This window comes from Pterocles gutturalis, unplaced genomic scaffold (assembly GCF_000699245.1).
Source record: "Pterocles gutturalis isolate BGI_N339 unplaced genomic scaffold, ASM69924v1 scaffold28080, whole genome shotgun sequence".
Taxonomy (NCBI): domain Eukaryota; kingdom Metazoa; phylum Chordata; class Aves; order Pterocliformes; family Pteroclidae; genus Pterocles; species Pterocles gutturalis.
The window spans coordinates 8337-24391 of NW_010146682.1; the positions used below are offsets into that span (position 1 = coordinate 8337).

General features: G+C 35.9%; 1 protein-coding gene across 1 annotated transcript in view; it reads left to right on the top strand.

Annotated features, from left to right (window-relative positions):
* LOC104470790 (centrosomal protein of 128 kDa-like) overlaps nt 1-16055 on the top strand; it is a gene marked incomplete at its 3' end in the record, with an annotated part of 26649 nt that overhangs the window by 4996 nt on the left and 5598 nt on the right. The window contains exons 4-7 of the mRNA XM_010085840.1: nt 460-581; nt 3033-3124; nt 3892-3967; nt 6594-6710. Of these exons, the coding sequence (XP_010084142.1) occupies nt 460-581; nt 3033-3124; nt 3892-3967; nt 6594-6710 (407 nt within the window). The remainder of the gene's footprint in view (nt 1-459; nt 582-3032; nt 3125-3891; nt 3968-6593; nt 6711-16055) is intronic.

Below are 16055 nucleotides of genomic sequence, written 5' to 3' on the forward strand. Positions count from 1 at the left end.
TTGTAGGTAAAGGTGTATTTGGGAGGACTATTCCTCCCAGAAGTAGCATTTAATGTATTTTACTAGAAAGCTCCAAAACTTTCATTTTTCTTATGTAAAAGCTGTGACATACTGCAGTTTGAAGCTATAATAGATCTAGATGGAGGAAAAGCTGTTCCTTGGGCAAATAAAATTTGAGGAAAGAAACCTACCTATTCCTTGGAGGAACAAAGGAAGCCTCTTTCTTACCCATCACATACATGTATTCCAGAAATATTTCAACTGAAGAAGAATCCTGGGAAGAGCTAAATGAGAAGTATGCCTGTGCATTTTATGTAACTTTACTAGTTGTTTTGTCTGTAATGTGGCCTAAAAGGATATTGTCAAGATGAAACACATATTTATCGTGAAGCAAAATTATAAATTTCCCATATGAAGTTGTGTCTTTCTACTTATTTTCTTATCTCTTATTTCATAAAGGGAACCGCCACTTCCTGCCTACTTCTCCTCTCAGGGATTATGGAGACTCACAGGGCAATAAACATCGAAGGTCTAGATCCGCAAGTGTTCGATTTGTCAATGAGGCAGATAATTTGGACCAGGTACAGAGCACTAATGGGAGCTGCTTCCCCAAATAGGCCATATGTGGTCACCAGGCTGTTTGCTTTTACATCAAATGAGGTTATTCTGATGATGCAGCTAAGAATGTTTCAGCTATGAATTGTTCTTTCAATGTTATGTGCCGTTCTTCATTAGGCAGTCACCTCTTGCATCTCTTAGTGTCATAAAGTTTCATGCAAATCTATCATTATAGATAAAAAGATGCAGATGATAGCGATATTAAAAGGAATGTATGAAAATATTCTGTACTCTTTAGGCCATGTGTGAAAAAGAAAAATTGTCTCTGAATATGTGATCAGTGTTCACCTACATGCTGTAATCCAGTGTGGCTATAAAGGATTGTTCTGCTTTAGTTAATGGCACAGGATCTTACTACTTTTGTTGTTTATTTCAGTGTAACCAGGATTGATTTTGAGCCAGCTAGTTCTCCATCTTAATTCTAGGTCTATCCTGTGAGTAGGATCATTTGACCCTGTACTTCAGGCATATGATGTGAGGAGGACAGGATGTCTACGGCACTGATAATTTTCATAGCTCTCAACTTGCGTCTGCCTGCAGACTCTTCAGAAAAATAGATTAATTACTTTAATGGATAAGATTATAGGTTTTCTATATCCTACAGAGAGAGAGGAAATTTCAGTGTCTATTTTGGCTCTTTCAGACAGAGTGTCTAGACCTGCTTGAGTGAATCCCTCTGTGTAGACTAATTTGTTCAGGAGAAATGTATTATGAACAATATTAAAGCAGCTGGTTGTAAGGTGTTCATGTTGACTTTATTAAATCAGTCTCAACTTCCAAATAGTTAATTTTAAACTTAACCACAATACATTCTCTCAGTTGACTTTTTGGGAAGTCCGAGTGCTACAGAAATTTCTAGACTTCTTTTTAACCCTGTTTCATTGTCCTTTCAGTCTACTTCTTCCCCCATGGTTAATGTGGAACATAATCCTTGGAAGGAAATAATGTTATATGAAAATCTTTTTCCCTGAGCTTCCAAAAAGCTTAGAAATATTTTAGACTACTTCTAAATATTCTGTAAATGTCTTAGAAATTTTATTCAAGGGAGTTCCTGCAATGCATACAAAACTCCTAGTTTATATTAAGTGACTATGTAAGCAAATAGCTTTTTTTCCTGTTTGATTATAATTGCTGGTTTATTCCTTACTCTTGCTTTTCAGTGAGTGAACATGGCTTTACTCAGTCATTAACTATTTTGTAGGAAGAGTATAGTGCTTTTAGGAATGATGAACTAGAAGTAGTCATTGATCATGACCACAGGTAGAAACTGGGGGAGAAATAAAGCAGTACTACTTAACTAAAGCTGTGGCTTTTTCTTCTTTCTGTAGCCACAGGCCCTTTATTCCCATTCTGACTGCTTCTAGCTAAGGTAATTTTCCAGCTGAACAGGCTTTTCACATATGTGAGTCTCCTTTTTAGGCTGATACGTTCTGAAAATATGCTGTGTTTTTCAAAGTCTCTTGGGTCAGGTTGAAACTTCTGGTTAGTCACATAGGGGAGATGGCGGTGCCTGTGCTTGAGAGTTGAGGATGGTCAGGTGGGCTGTGGAAGATCCAGGTTTAAGTCCTGGGCATAGAACAAGGGGATATTATAAACCAAGGTTTTTCATAATGATGGTCCTGGCCACTGAGCTGTTGACAGTAGTAGGATGGATTAACTGTCCCTTTTTATCTCATGAAGGATGGATGACCTATTACTTTTTGTATTTGCTCCCTTGAAAACTTTGACTATAAATTGGGTGCCTGCTGAATGGGGGAAATGGGAGAGTTTACAGAGGAAAATAGAGGTGTGTGGGTTTTTTTGGTTTGGTGGGGTTTTTTTTTAGCCCTGAAAAAAGCATTCTAGTAATGTAAAGTCTTGAGCAAATTAAAATAGCTTTCCTCAGTGCTTTGTCAGTTCCTGGATACATCATAGGGTTCTCCTTGGTCACTTCCAATCTCATATGGCATCTTTTTGTAGTAATATATGTAGCTGGGCAGAACTTTGTTTCAGTTATACTAGCATTTGTTACCAAGAAATGTCTTTCTCTTGACTTCACCTGTTCATTTTTTTCATCTTGCTTTGCATTAGGTTAAAAAGATGGTGTAGGGTCAAGTAACCAAAATGACCAAGCTCTGAACCATAGGAAAATAACATAGTTGGGAAATTTGGTTTAGCAAATACTGTAATGAAAATTAAACTTCAATGAGCAAGTGTTGTGAAGCGTTGATTGAAACACAAGCATGCAAGCCTTATCCACTCATCCAGGCTCATTTTCAATTAATGAAATTTTATTATTTTGTTATTTTATTATCAATTATTTTTATCTGCTTTATTTTAAAAAGTGTGTATGTACATATATAGGTATTTTTAGAATATCACAGGAAAAAAAGGGTTCCTAAGCCTTGGCTTAATTTGTGTACTTCAATTTACAGCTGCATTCTTTCCACCAGTCTCTTCGAGATCTCAGTAGTGAACAAGTTCGCCTAGGAGATGACATCAGTCGGGAACTTTCAAGAAGAAATCGGTATAAACAGAATATAACTCCATGTGAAGAATAGTGTGGAAAATAATTGTTATGCTTTTAAATAATTCTTAAACTCCTTTGTTCTTTGGGATTTAAAAAAAAGAACTTTGGTGAGAGTGAGGAACTGCACAACATGTAGATGAAAGCAGTATTATGAACTGCTTGTTCTGTGTCATCTTGTGCAGTATTTATTAATGTAAATAACACCCATCAGTTCTGATTTGTATATTATATGTGGCTTTTTCCCTCCTTTTTTAATATATATGTGTGTGTATATATATATGGACAAAATGACAAAGACTTGGGAATTTCTTTTATTACAACTTTGCTTCTTATTTGTTCTTGGTACTGGAGTCTCTTGAGGGCAAGCTCTCGTGCAGGCCATAATGTTTTTGTTTTAAAGTACATACTGTCTTGAAACATGATACTTTATCTAGTAGCAATAATGGGAATTAATCAGCTAATCCCTAGTAGAAGCTAGTACTATTCAAAAGGACTGTGTAGAGATGGTCATAATTTTGTACTTGTTGACCTGAAACCTAGCCTTTCAAATTAGATGCTCTGTTTTCTTCCCTTAAGGAATGGAAATGCTTTTTATAATGAATTTTCCACTTGAGGCTGGTCTCTAATTCTGCTATAAATTTAAAGGCTGTAGAACAAATTGAAGTTGCATAAACATCCAGGAGATTGTTGCTGGTTAAAATTATCACAGTTGATATTTTGGTTTTGCACTGTTGACTATTGTCTTACCTTATTTTTCTGTGAAGGACTGATGCTGAATTAAGAAAGACTCTAGAAGAATTGTCTGAAAAGCTCACTGAGTCCCAAAGACAAACGGTGAGTGTGGTTAACATGAAAAGATTATTTATATTTAGTATTCTAAGCAGGATGTGGGCTTCTAGTTCAATGTGTGTTGGTAATCAGTACCATGTATTAGTATGTATATCTGAACATGATCTTTTCTAGGCTGCTACAGGTTGTTATAATGTTATCCTTCTTTAATGAAATCAGCAAGGTAAGTTTTGTATTTTAGGTCCTTGTTTGAGGTAAAAGTGAGTGTTTTGCAAGTGTATATGTAGTGAATTTTTCTGTTTCAAAATTCATGGTCTTGGAGAAAGCTGCTTTTAACTTTGAACAGTGGTTTGAATGCTATCGTACTTCTTGAATATACCTTTTGAAAGATACAAGCTTTCCCATGTTATGATGATGATGAATAATATTTCTTCCTCATCTTCCGTTCCTCCCTCCCTGTCCTTTTCAGTCCTTATCATCTGTGCAGCATGACAGGAGGAGTCTCTTTGGGCTGCACTCTTCTTTAAAGGCTTTGTGACAAATGTGACAAAGGAGGCAGGACAGCCATGGTGGTCTGCTTTCAGCAGATAATAGGAGGCAAAAAAGAAGAGACTAACTGCAATCTGTGTCACTTAAATATGAAACAATCTGCTATTGAGATGGAAGTTAAACAGTATTGCTGTAGGAACAAGAGAAGTTGAGAATCTACCCAGTAGTTAGGAGGTGAAAATCCTGTAGGAAGCTCTTCACTCATAAGACTTGAGTGTATGCTTTGTGTAAGTATTAATGTGTGGTATCAGTAACAATGCTGACTTTTCAGAGCAAGTGTTGTGTATCCTTATTTTCCCACAGGTGATTCATCTTGCCCTAAAAATGCATTAATTGGTACTAAATGCTCTGTCAAGAGCTTTAGTGGTGGTTTTGTCATTGATAACAGTATTGTTGGCATTGTTTAATATTTCGTAGTAAGCATTTTGTCTACCACAATATACTTTTCCTTCTGAAGAAATGTTAACCCATGTGGTACCTATTCCTTTATCCTAAAACAACTTTCTTTAGTAGTCAGCCATTCTGTATACCAAGCTCTATCTTACAAAAAAAAAAATCAACAAACATTTGATGGAAAAAATGGTTGCTTTAAAGAATCAATTTGCTTATAGTCTAAGGCTTGGTTTTTTACTATATCTTTTGTTATTTCATACATATGTGGAATAATTTGTGAGGCTGCAAATTTTTTATTTATGAAATAACTGATTACATGCAGAAACAACTTTAGTCCTTCGGAGAAATAAGAGTTGGGCAAATATTCAAACATGTTCTATGCAAATCTTCTTAAAAAAGGGAAAGTTGACAACAAAGTGTAGGAAGTATAGCAATATATCTATTTGGCTGAATTAGCAGCTCTGCATTTACTTCAGACACAAAGAGAAAGAACACAGAAAGCAGAAACTAAATTAGAGTAATAAGAACAGTCATTAAAAAATAGTGCAAATATATTGGAGCAGAACGGCCACTGTGGTAGATAACAGGATGTACCAACAAAGAGGCATTGAGCAGTGATGATTCACTTGTAAATACGTTACCATTTCTCAGGGAGACCAAAGCAATTGGTCTGTTCCTTGCGGAAGAGGGGAAGCTACTGACACAATGTGCCAAGAAAGTTGATTCCTGTTTAACACCTTTTTAACATTGATTTTTGCCAAGAATTTAAGCTGCAAGCTAGTGACCAGGAATGGCCATGTAAGTGCTAATAGAAGAGTGCTTGATGGTGAAAGTACAGATGAGAACATGTTCCCCTCCACATTATCAGAAACTAGTAATTGAATGGTGGTTTAAGTATCTCTTTTTTTTTAAATCTAAATATAATTCATTAATAGTTATGTTACTTTCTAGTGATTGTTTAAAATAATTAGTTTTAAGGTAGAGAGGAAATGATACATAAATATTTTCCCTGCTTATCATCAACAATGTAAATTTAATTTGCTGCCCACAAGAGGGTGCTGTCTGCTTGCAGCTTGAAATGCAAAAATAAAGTAGTTCTGGTATTGTTGTTTAAAGTTGAATTGTTGTGTTTATAATCCAAATTGCTTTAACAACTAACTAGTGTTATTTGTATCAGTTCGTACATAGATTCATAAAATATTGGGGAAAACTCTTAAAGTGATGTAATTATTTTGTGCTATTTCAGTCATTCTTATGTACTTAGTTCTTGTTTACTACTTTTCACTCACAGATTTCAGAGTATGAAAGAGGCAAACATTGGTCTGTTTTACAGACTGGACATGTGAAAGAAATGACTCTCCAGAGGTTAATCAGGCCTGTGGCAGAGAAGATAAGATTTTTGTGTTGCAGCTTCACATTAAGCTGCACCAAGCTCCATATTGAGATATTTAGCACTTGAGTAGAACCACCACTTTAGAGAAAAATATCTGTGTAGCTCAAGGGGGATATTACTAGCAAGATAGCAGGTCAGTTCCCTGCTTGAATACTTCTGGAGTACGCACTGCTATAAGTCTAATTATTTTCTATGCAATTTTAAATCTTATTTAATAAAATAAAAATTGTGTTCTCTCTTCTTTCTGCTCCATATTCTATTTACCTTTTTTGCCATTGTTTTCTTAATACATGGTAAAAGAGTCACTAATTTCCTGCAGGGTGTTTTTTCTACCTTTTGAAGGTTTCAGAACGGGTGGAGAGAAGACTTCAGGAGATAGAACAAGAAATGCGTCTTGAAAGACAGCTTGTAGAAAGGCGCCAGGACCAACTGGGACATATGTCTCTTCAATTACAAGAGGTATGCAAATAAAAACTTCCTGTGTGTTCAGGATTAAGTTAGGAACATGTGTCATTTGTGAGCCTGCACCTGTCAAACGGGCAAAAGTACTCATCGTTGGCACATTCTTTTAACTGTATCAGTCCAGCTCTGCTTGTTTTGGCGACAGATGATAACAACTGCAGTCTTTGTTCTTCATGATGCTCTCTTGTCTATGTTTAGACCTTTTGGTAACTGGCACAAATATTCTTTAAAAGAACCTGCCTACTATGCCCTCCCTCAAACCCGAACAAACAGAAGCAAGTCATTAGCTGGGTTGTCTCAATTAAAACATTTTGTTTTCTAAAATGTAAACTTTGCTTAGAGTGAGCAGTTTATTTTTAATTTGCTTCAACAAGCAATCAAATGCACTGTGGTGACCAGACAGGTTTTTATTGTTTTTCAAACAGTTTCATTCATCAGTATCTGATGAAGTATAAAATACTGCTTAGGAGACAAATACAAATATTTATATTTTAAATTAAAATTAGCTAGTAGCTTTTTTCTGCTTGTTTTAGGAAATGTGTGCAAAAGACATCTCTGTTTCTGAATTTACTGCTATTTGGGAAGTCTGTGTCTTAACATAGTGTAACTTGTTTTATTTCACTCCCCTTAAGGTATGATTTGCAATGTTATCTGTAACTATGCTATAGAATACTATAGTTGAGAAGAAATGTGCAATTCTTTGTTTTTCACTTTTAATGTTAGTGACAGTAGACATGCTTTTTGGAAGACAGTTCTTTTATCCTGTGGAGTGATATTGAGAAACCTTAATTTAGACTGACACTTTGTATTTCATATAAATCTAGAGACTCTTCAAAGAGGTCATATTTAAGAAGATAAGATGCTCTGTTGATATAGATCAAAAGTAATGTTTATCAAAATGCTTGTAGTGCTTCTGCTAGTATTTCTGAGTTACTGTTTCATTTTTTTCCCCCCTATTGATGTCCTATGGGGTGAAAAGAACTAGAGTGCTTTATTACTGTTTTCATTGCTCTTCAATATTCCTATGTCCATTTCTAGATTCTTTGGTTGTGCCTTCAGTTCGGTAGAAGGATGCTTAATGAAATGAGTTGGTGTCATTTGATAGTGTTATCTGCAGATTGCTCCAATCTTTTTTTTTTTTTTTTATCCTGTTAAAGGGATAATGACTTATCTGTAAAGATACATTGACACTGCCATGGTTTCCTTAGAAGGAAAACTTGAATTCAAGTGAATGAATTCAAATGTATTTCAAAGACTTCCATGTGATTGGCTATGTGATCATGAGCCCTCAAGCTGGTTACCTTTTTTCCTAGTAGCTAATCTTTTGAATTTAATGCAAAGTGAATATGAAATACTAAGTACATCCCTGACCTTCCGTTCCCCTAAGCTGTCCAGCTGTAGGTGAAGATGTTTTAATCCTTTCTCCTGCAAATTCTGTTTTCTTCCATGCATATTTTTTTAAATTACTTTTCCAAGGAGCCCTTTCTACGTAAGATTTTTTGACACCACTGTTCAGAACTTTGATATATAGTCCTCATTCTCAGTTTACAGAAGCTTAACACCTATTAGTCTGCTTGGTAAACTTTTAATGTTAGGAATTTGCCCAAGCCAAGATTCAGAGCCAATCCTGACTGGAACAGGCTTATTCCACATACCGTACATTCAATGCCGCTGCAACTTGGAGGAGAATCGCATTCTTGGTGATTATCTTCAGTCTCTCAAGCAAGGACTCGTATATCCAAATCGTCCTTCTTGGTGGCTGATCTCAGTCATGACTCTGGATTTCTTGGACTGGACTCTTGTCACTGTATTTGGGAATCCTAATAAAACGTAAATGACCCCTGTTGCAATGAATTATGGATTTTTTAGGAGCTTCAAACCTTTAACATGCAAAATAGAATCTGGTGGTGTCAGATGATGAGTGCAGAAGGGAGCTGCTTTAAATAGGTATTAGGCAATCTTTCTTTGACAGATTACAGAGGAATATGGAGACAGTATTGCCCTTGAAACACAGACTTCTATTACTCTCCCAGTAGTAACAAACAGTTTGTCCTATTCCTGCTACTTCTTCTTTCATAGCTTTCTTAACAGCTTGGAGAACATCTTTGTGACAGAGTTGCAACTCCCTACGTTCCAGATGTCTTTAGACTCCAGTATTGCTGAGGTCTCAGACCCTTATTACAAGTTTCCATCGAGCTGTCCAATTGGTCCTGCTCTAGGTAGAAAATGGTCTCACTTCTGTATGCTGTTTGTATTTATCAGGCATGGTTCAACATCTCTTGAACACGTGGCTGAGCTCTTCAGCTTTCTCATTGGCAGACTGGGCCACCTGGTGCCCTATGTTTTGAAAAACACTTGTTTTTCAGAGCAAAATAGTCTGGATCCTGTACACGCTGCTTCTCAGTGTAGTATTGTCCCAAGAGGTTGCTGTGTGGGAAAGCTTTGTGAATAAAATTACTTTGTTATTGAATATAAATTGTAGAAGAAATAGGAAAATGAGAATGCCTAAGGAGGCAAAAAGTTTAGAACTGATTGAATCTCAAATTAAAAACAAGCCAGGGAAAATACCAACACCAAAACAGTCTGAGAACTGGGTGCAGCAGATTTGAAATTTTGAGCTTCTGGTTTTTGTTTTTTTTTTTCAAATTTTGTTCTTTGTATGTGGTGTTACAGATGAATAAATTCAGTATGGCAAACCAAATTGATTGAATAATGTAATTTATGACTGTGAAGTATTTGAAATTTTTGAATAGGAATAGTTTTAAAAGGTTGTTATTTCAACAAAGTATTTTCAAGTTGAGTATTAGTTGGCTTCTTGTTGATTTATTCATTGCTTGCATCAATGTAATTGCTTGATGTGTTTTGCTAAAGTATATTTTATTTTTCTCTACTGGAGACAAAATTTAAATTTGGCTTTAAAGATCTCTGAGCAAAGTTGGTATAAAAACTATAGTTAAACCATTTTTAGTGATTTAAAAAAATAATCTATATTTTAAGTGGGCAAGTTCAACAAAGCCTACAAGCTAATTATTTAAAAAAAATAATAAAATTCCTGATAGGAATAATTGTATTTTGTGTAAGAAATCTGATGTCATTTAACTTTTTTCTTACTGATCACCTGTCACTTGGGGGTAGCATTTGCCACAAAGACTGCTTGATAGGTGAAAGAATTTTCAAGAACAGATTCTCAGATTCCAGTGGGGAAGCTTACATATTTCTTAACAGCATTACAGTTGGTGTGTGACTACATTGTACATCAAGAACAGCAACTTCTTAACATAGCATTGCTGTTTTTCTTCCTTATTGGGAAATATGTTCTTTCATGCTGCTTTGATACTCAGCTATTCCAGATGCTATTCTCAAGTCTGCAGTACTCTCATCAGTGCACTCCCTTGATCTCTCATGGGATATACAGAATGATGCTGAGGACCTGCTACTGAAAAAGGTGGATCTCTTCATTGTGTACATCCATACAAATGTGTACTCACTTAAAGGTTCTTAGGGGACTTTGTACACGAAAATACTCTTAATGAACACAATCAACATAGGGAGAGGCTAGTTGCCTTCATCTGCATCTTGGCAGCTGTTCTTGTGGTGACTTTATTTGGCCTGAAGTATCAGGAGTATCAGAAGCAGCAGCCAAGCTGCTTTACAGTAAATGAGATGTCCTCCACTGGTGAAACATGAACATATTTAGGGGTAAACCCAAGCCAGTAAACTCTAAATATCTGTGCTGGTTCTCTGCAAGAACACGTGGAGATGATGATAGAATTTAGGTTTCATTTTTCTAATTTTCTTTAATGCCATTTGTCTGCAATACTAATACTAACTTGGACAGTGATAGTCTTGGAATTTTTTGTCTCCTACTCTATTTGGAGTGGGGTGCTTAGATTCACCCATGTAGATGTATGTATGGACAGTCCCTTAAGAACAGAATGTTGCTTGTCAACTAACCTGAATTTCTTCGAGGATCGATAACTGTTTGCCCAGTTGCTCCTTGTCTTCCATTGTCCATTATCTTCTGTTGCCCCTTTCTTCTAATAACTCTGGGGTTGAGGACTGGGAGGACATGGTCCTCCATTTATACAAATACTACATGTCGAAGGAGAGGGAAGGGTAGACATGCCTCCTGCAGATACTGATTAGGAGAGAAAGCTTTCCCTGGAAGAGCTTGAAGTGCGTGTGGACAGTATGTACTGAGGAATATATCAAGAAGTAGCCTTTGTAGCATATAATGTTCCTAGGGCATAGTGTGTATCCTGTAGCTTAAGCTGCTGTGTGTTAGAAAGAATGTACTTGAGTTGCTATGTGTAGTTTTGCATACTCTAGTGAGAATAAAGGAAATAACTAAATATTTTGCAACTTTTTATTTGGATGAAGCTTGTCTCTACATAATTTTTAAGAAGAGCTTTTCCCTTTGTTATTCTGTTTCTTGTCCTTTGTACTTTGAATTATGAGTTAGATGGACTCTTAGCTCTGTCAGTGGCCTCAGTTTTGTGGTGATCATCCCATGGATGTAGTGTTCTATTAAAGTCTTTTTCTGTCCTCTTTTATTTTTCCAAGAAACTTCCCAAGTAACATTACTGGAAGGAGGGTAGGGTTTGGACTGAGTTCTGAAATCATGTCATTCAATACGGTCTGAATGATTTACAAAGAAATGGTATTTAAAATGTTAGTGGTTGTTTAATGAGACAATTTTTTTCATTAGTTTGCCTGTTATACATTTCAAACCAAACAAAATCAAATTTTACTTTTGGATTTAATCAGTAGTTGTTTTAATTACAAAATCTTGTGTGGTTTAAATGTTAATAGCTATTATTTTTAATGCAGTGCCTGTAACTGACCACTACTTGTCAGTATTTTACTGTCTAAAGAGAATCATCTTCCTAAATCTCAATTGTTAAATTATATATTTTCAGGGTTTAACTGAACATGATGATACATTTGTTTTGGTCTTTTTGTCTGTCTTGTCTTTCTGCCTATCTTTTGTATGATGTGCAAACTTTTTATTTGTATTGCACTGTTATTATAATCATGGACTGATTATTAACCAAGATGATATCTAGTATACTGACCATGAAGTTTGACATAAGGAACTTTGCATCTTTAACATCTAAATTTGCATTATTGTCTTGAATCTGTAGTCTATATGTGCTGTGTGTAGGTGGATAAAATTTTTTTCTCTACATTTGAATGTATCTTTTAACTTAGTGTGTATTGGTGTGTTTAAACACTATCTGTTTAAACAGCAATTACTTCAAATTAGAAAATTGCAATTAGCAAACAAATTCATCCAAATCATACATATTCACTTTCTTCTATGTTTCTGATACAAATGTATTTTTTATTAGAAAGGAGAACAAATGTACTTGTTTTGCCAGTGCTACTGACAGGTATATATGGGTTGCTTTAACGAACTAAATTTGTTGTGCAAATTAAAAGTATTTTGAGATTCTTCAGTGATTTATTTTGAAAATGAAGACACCATCACCTTGTGCTGTTTGTTTGCATTTATGCATCCAGTTTCTAAAACAAGATCAAGTATCATTCTTAAAAATGGGCTTTAAACAGCTTTTATGTGCATGGGATGTCCTGGATGGTTTTACTAATTCCTGTGCTTAGCTCTGTGGATTTTGGTGAAATGAGTCTGGGTGTTCGTGCTTTGCACAGTTTAGGTGGATAGAATCATCTTTATAGAACATTTTGAACCTACTGACTGTGGTAAGAGAATGACTATCGTTGTGTCTTAAGCTAATAACTTGGATGGGCGAGGAAGCATTTTTTTTTTTCCTCTGTGCCACTCGATACTTAGATTCTGTGTACCTCCCACTGCACATACTGTGAAGTGGAAGAGGCTTGTGGGCTTTCAACAGAGAGTGGGGTAGTCTGATGGTCCAAAAGCATTATTGAAAATTCTCTTTTTGCATGTCTTTATCTCTGATCTTTTTAGAAAACATAAATTTGATCTGTGCTCTGAGACATCTGGATGTTTTAATGCATCGTTGATACTTGCCCCTTGGCTCTGTGCTATGCCACCTGTAGCTAATGGTTTCTGTTTTGATTGTAGTTTGAATCTGACTCTGTCTTGGAATGTGAGCAAGTCTCATACATATCAGTCACTGAAATATCTAGGCAGCTTGTCTTTAAATGCCTGTCTGAAATGTCTAGGGAGCATACTCGGACCCATGCTAGCTGCTAACGTAGCAAGCTAGGGAAAAAATTTTCATTCAGATTAAGATGTGGTACATTTTTGTCTTATTTTAAACTATAGCATGAGGCTGGTCTGCTTGTGTTTTTCTGCTAGTACAACTATAATTCAACAATCAGGCTCACTTTGAAAGAGCAAATTTTCAGTTTGTGGTCTGTGCATTACTTTCAAATAATCTGATTTTATTTAAAAAAAACAAAACCAAACAAACCCCAAACCCCAAGAAAAGTTAGTAGGCTTAAATTGCACTAAAAGTTATGATTTGCTATTGGAAGACTTTCAGAAGTTGGAAGGATGGAGAACTGTTGTTACAGAGGGCTACACATAGTTTTCCCTGTATATAAGAAAAAAATATCTGTCTAACAGGGAGTAAATTATTTTATCTATTTGAAGTTTTGGGGTTGATATACTGTGTATGGATGAGGTATGCTGAGCTGGGGTATACCAGGTATTTTAATATTCTAATACTGTCTTATGCTAGTGAACTCTTTAAAAAGACCTGTGAGATTTGCTCTACTGGGTGGTCAAATCAAAAGGTCATCCAGCCTGTTATGGACAAGAGCCTGTTTCTGACCACCAGAGGCAGACAGTGTAATATCTAGCTGGTTCATCCTGAAGCCATCCTGTGAAGACCTCTTTACGTGGAATTTCTGTTTTCTTGTGGCCTCCTCCATGCCTGCCCCTTCCAAAGCCTTACCAACCTTCTTGTCAGCCTCCTCCTGGCTGGCCTGGACATTAATGCTTTCAAGAGGAGGATCTGGGTGAGAGAAGCCTAATGACTGTAGACCTGTTCCTGTTCCTGGGTGCTTCAGCGTTGCCAGGCAGAACTCTTCTGGGTAGTGTCTGCCTGCTGCTTCAGAGCCATCAGGGAGGAGTGTGTGTTGGAACCGCTGTCCTCAGCATCCCCTTCCTAGTTCCAATTTTTGGCTGTTGGACTCCCCCAACCCCTTCTTTGGAGACAACAAATGAAATCAAAGAAACAGTTGGATCTTTGCATGGTATTTTTTTTTTTCCTATTCTTTAGCCCTTTCTTTCCCAAGAGAAATCTTACACAGAGAAACCTTTATTGGAGAAAAAAGAAGAGTGGCATAAAACAGTGAGAGAGAATTATTTAAAAAGGAGTACAAGAAGGAGGGAAAATATAGAATTAACTTTTACCTATATAGTTTTGAAATCATCAGTAACAGCTGATTCTTGTCTGGCTCTGGGTGACCTGATGTTTCCATTTCGTGATGACATTTTGATTGGTTAACTGATTGCTTAGCTAGCACCTACTGGAAAAATGCACGTTTCACGTGTGGTGTGTTTAATTTATTGTAACATCGCATTCTTTTTGTAGTATTTTAACTCTCTCTATATGTACAAACTTTTTTTTCTTAAGAATTAAATTATGTGGGCTGTTTTTACAATATACAGAAAATAAAACTGAACATCATATTTGTAGTATAGGTTATAGGAAAGTCTGCCTTTTTATTTCAAGTTGTTGCTATTTAGTAGCCTAAATATCATTCAGTGACCCTGGTAAGCTGAAATGGCATATTAATTTCTGTGGTTTGTTCTGGGAATTAGGATGTACTGCTCATGCAGAGACGTACTTGTTGCCTTCAGTAGGGAAATCTGTGAAAATTTTCCTAGTATTTCTAATTCCAGCCCAGCTTTAACATTTTCCTTATGATGGTGACATCTCTAGCAAAATCTGCACATGAAAACATGCATTTTTAGTCCTATATTAATTATTAACTTAGTGCCAAAAATGAAATTGACATACAATTGACTGTATATAACAGAGCTTCTAATTTTACCAGTAAAAATGAAGCTCAGTTGCAGTTAGTACACATCACATATCCCTAGTAGACTGTTCTGAACTGGTACTTAGTCATTTAAAAAAAAAACCCAACAAAACAAACCAAAACCTGGTGCAATAATGGCATTAACTGAAGTGATGATGTTTGATTTTTGTTCATGTAGCTTTTTGGGAGTTCTCCCTAGAGTCTTTTTGAGTAAAATGGGAGTGTGTTGGGTCTATGTGCAGTGTTGAGTTTTAGAGTTGACTGGAATGATAGATTCGAATCTGTATTTAATACTTAAAGACATGTCTTAAATATGTTACAGTCTTACAGTATCTGATTATGAATCAGTAAGATTAAAAGCATAATTCTTTATGTAGCATAATATTTTCAGTAGCATACTTATGATAAATATCTTCCACATTCCCAGTTTTTAGTGCAAACTGTTCAAGCAGGAGAGTAGTCCAAAATATACTGAAACCCTTATGTTTCCTGACATGATGATATAAGACCGAGATAAGTATGTAAATCCATTTATTTTCTCCACAAAACTACTTTTAAAAGCAGAACTTCTAAAGCTGAATTCCTGGCTTCAGTGAGGTTGATTACTATATTACCTTCTGTTTTCATACAGTAAAGTTGTTCTCCAGTATACAGTGAAGAGGAAATATTCAAAAACTGAATGATATTGTACTAATTATAGGGGCAAATTTCAGACATTTATTTAGGTAGATATTCCTTTAAAATGTGAAATAAAAATGTTGCTCAGGAAGAACAGACTGCGAAAAACCTATTTCTTTCTGTTGTTGCTCTGTTGTAGTTTTAGCAAGTAATGGTGGAAGGAATAGATTTATTTATGCTTCATTATATTGGATGAAAGAAAAAGGTGTATGCCGAGGCCTCCAATTAGTTGATTTGTGGCTACTGTGAAAATCACTTGGTCATGTTGCACAGCAAAGAAACACGATTTTTTAAAGTTACTTAAATTCATAGCAAATTCTATCAGTACGGCTAGTGATCTCTCTCAGCTGGTGTTTCTAAGTTGTATTTAAGATGAGGCAGTGACATTCCTATGGCTTGAGAGATCCAGACTTGGATTGTGTATGCTGCAAATTGTATGTGTCATTAATGTCTGTGTTGTCTAATGCATTCCTTTGCCAGTGATTGGCTATGTTCTTTGCAGAGTGAAAAGATTTTGAAGTTGATATTCAAGGCAATTTTATTTTTGTAAGATGCTTTAGACAATGTATATAAGTGTTTTTAGATACTTCATTTTGAGAGGGGACAGAAAAAGTACCCATGGTGGTGGTTGTGGTTTTGTGCGTTGTTTCCCCCCCCCCTCCCCCC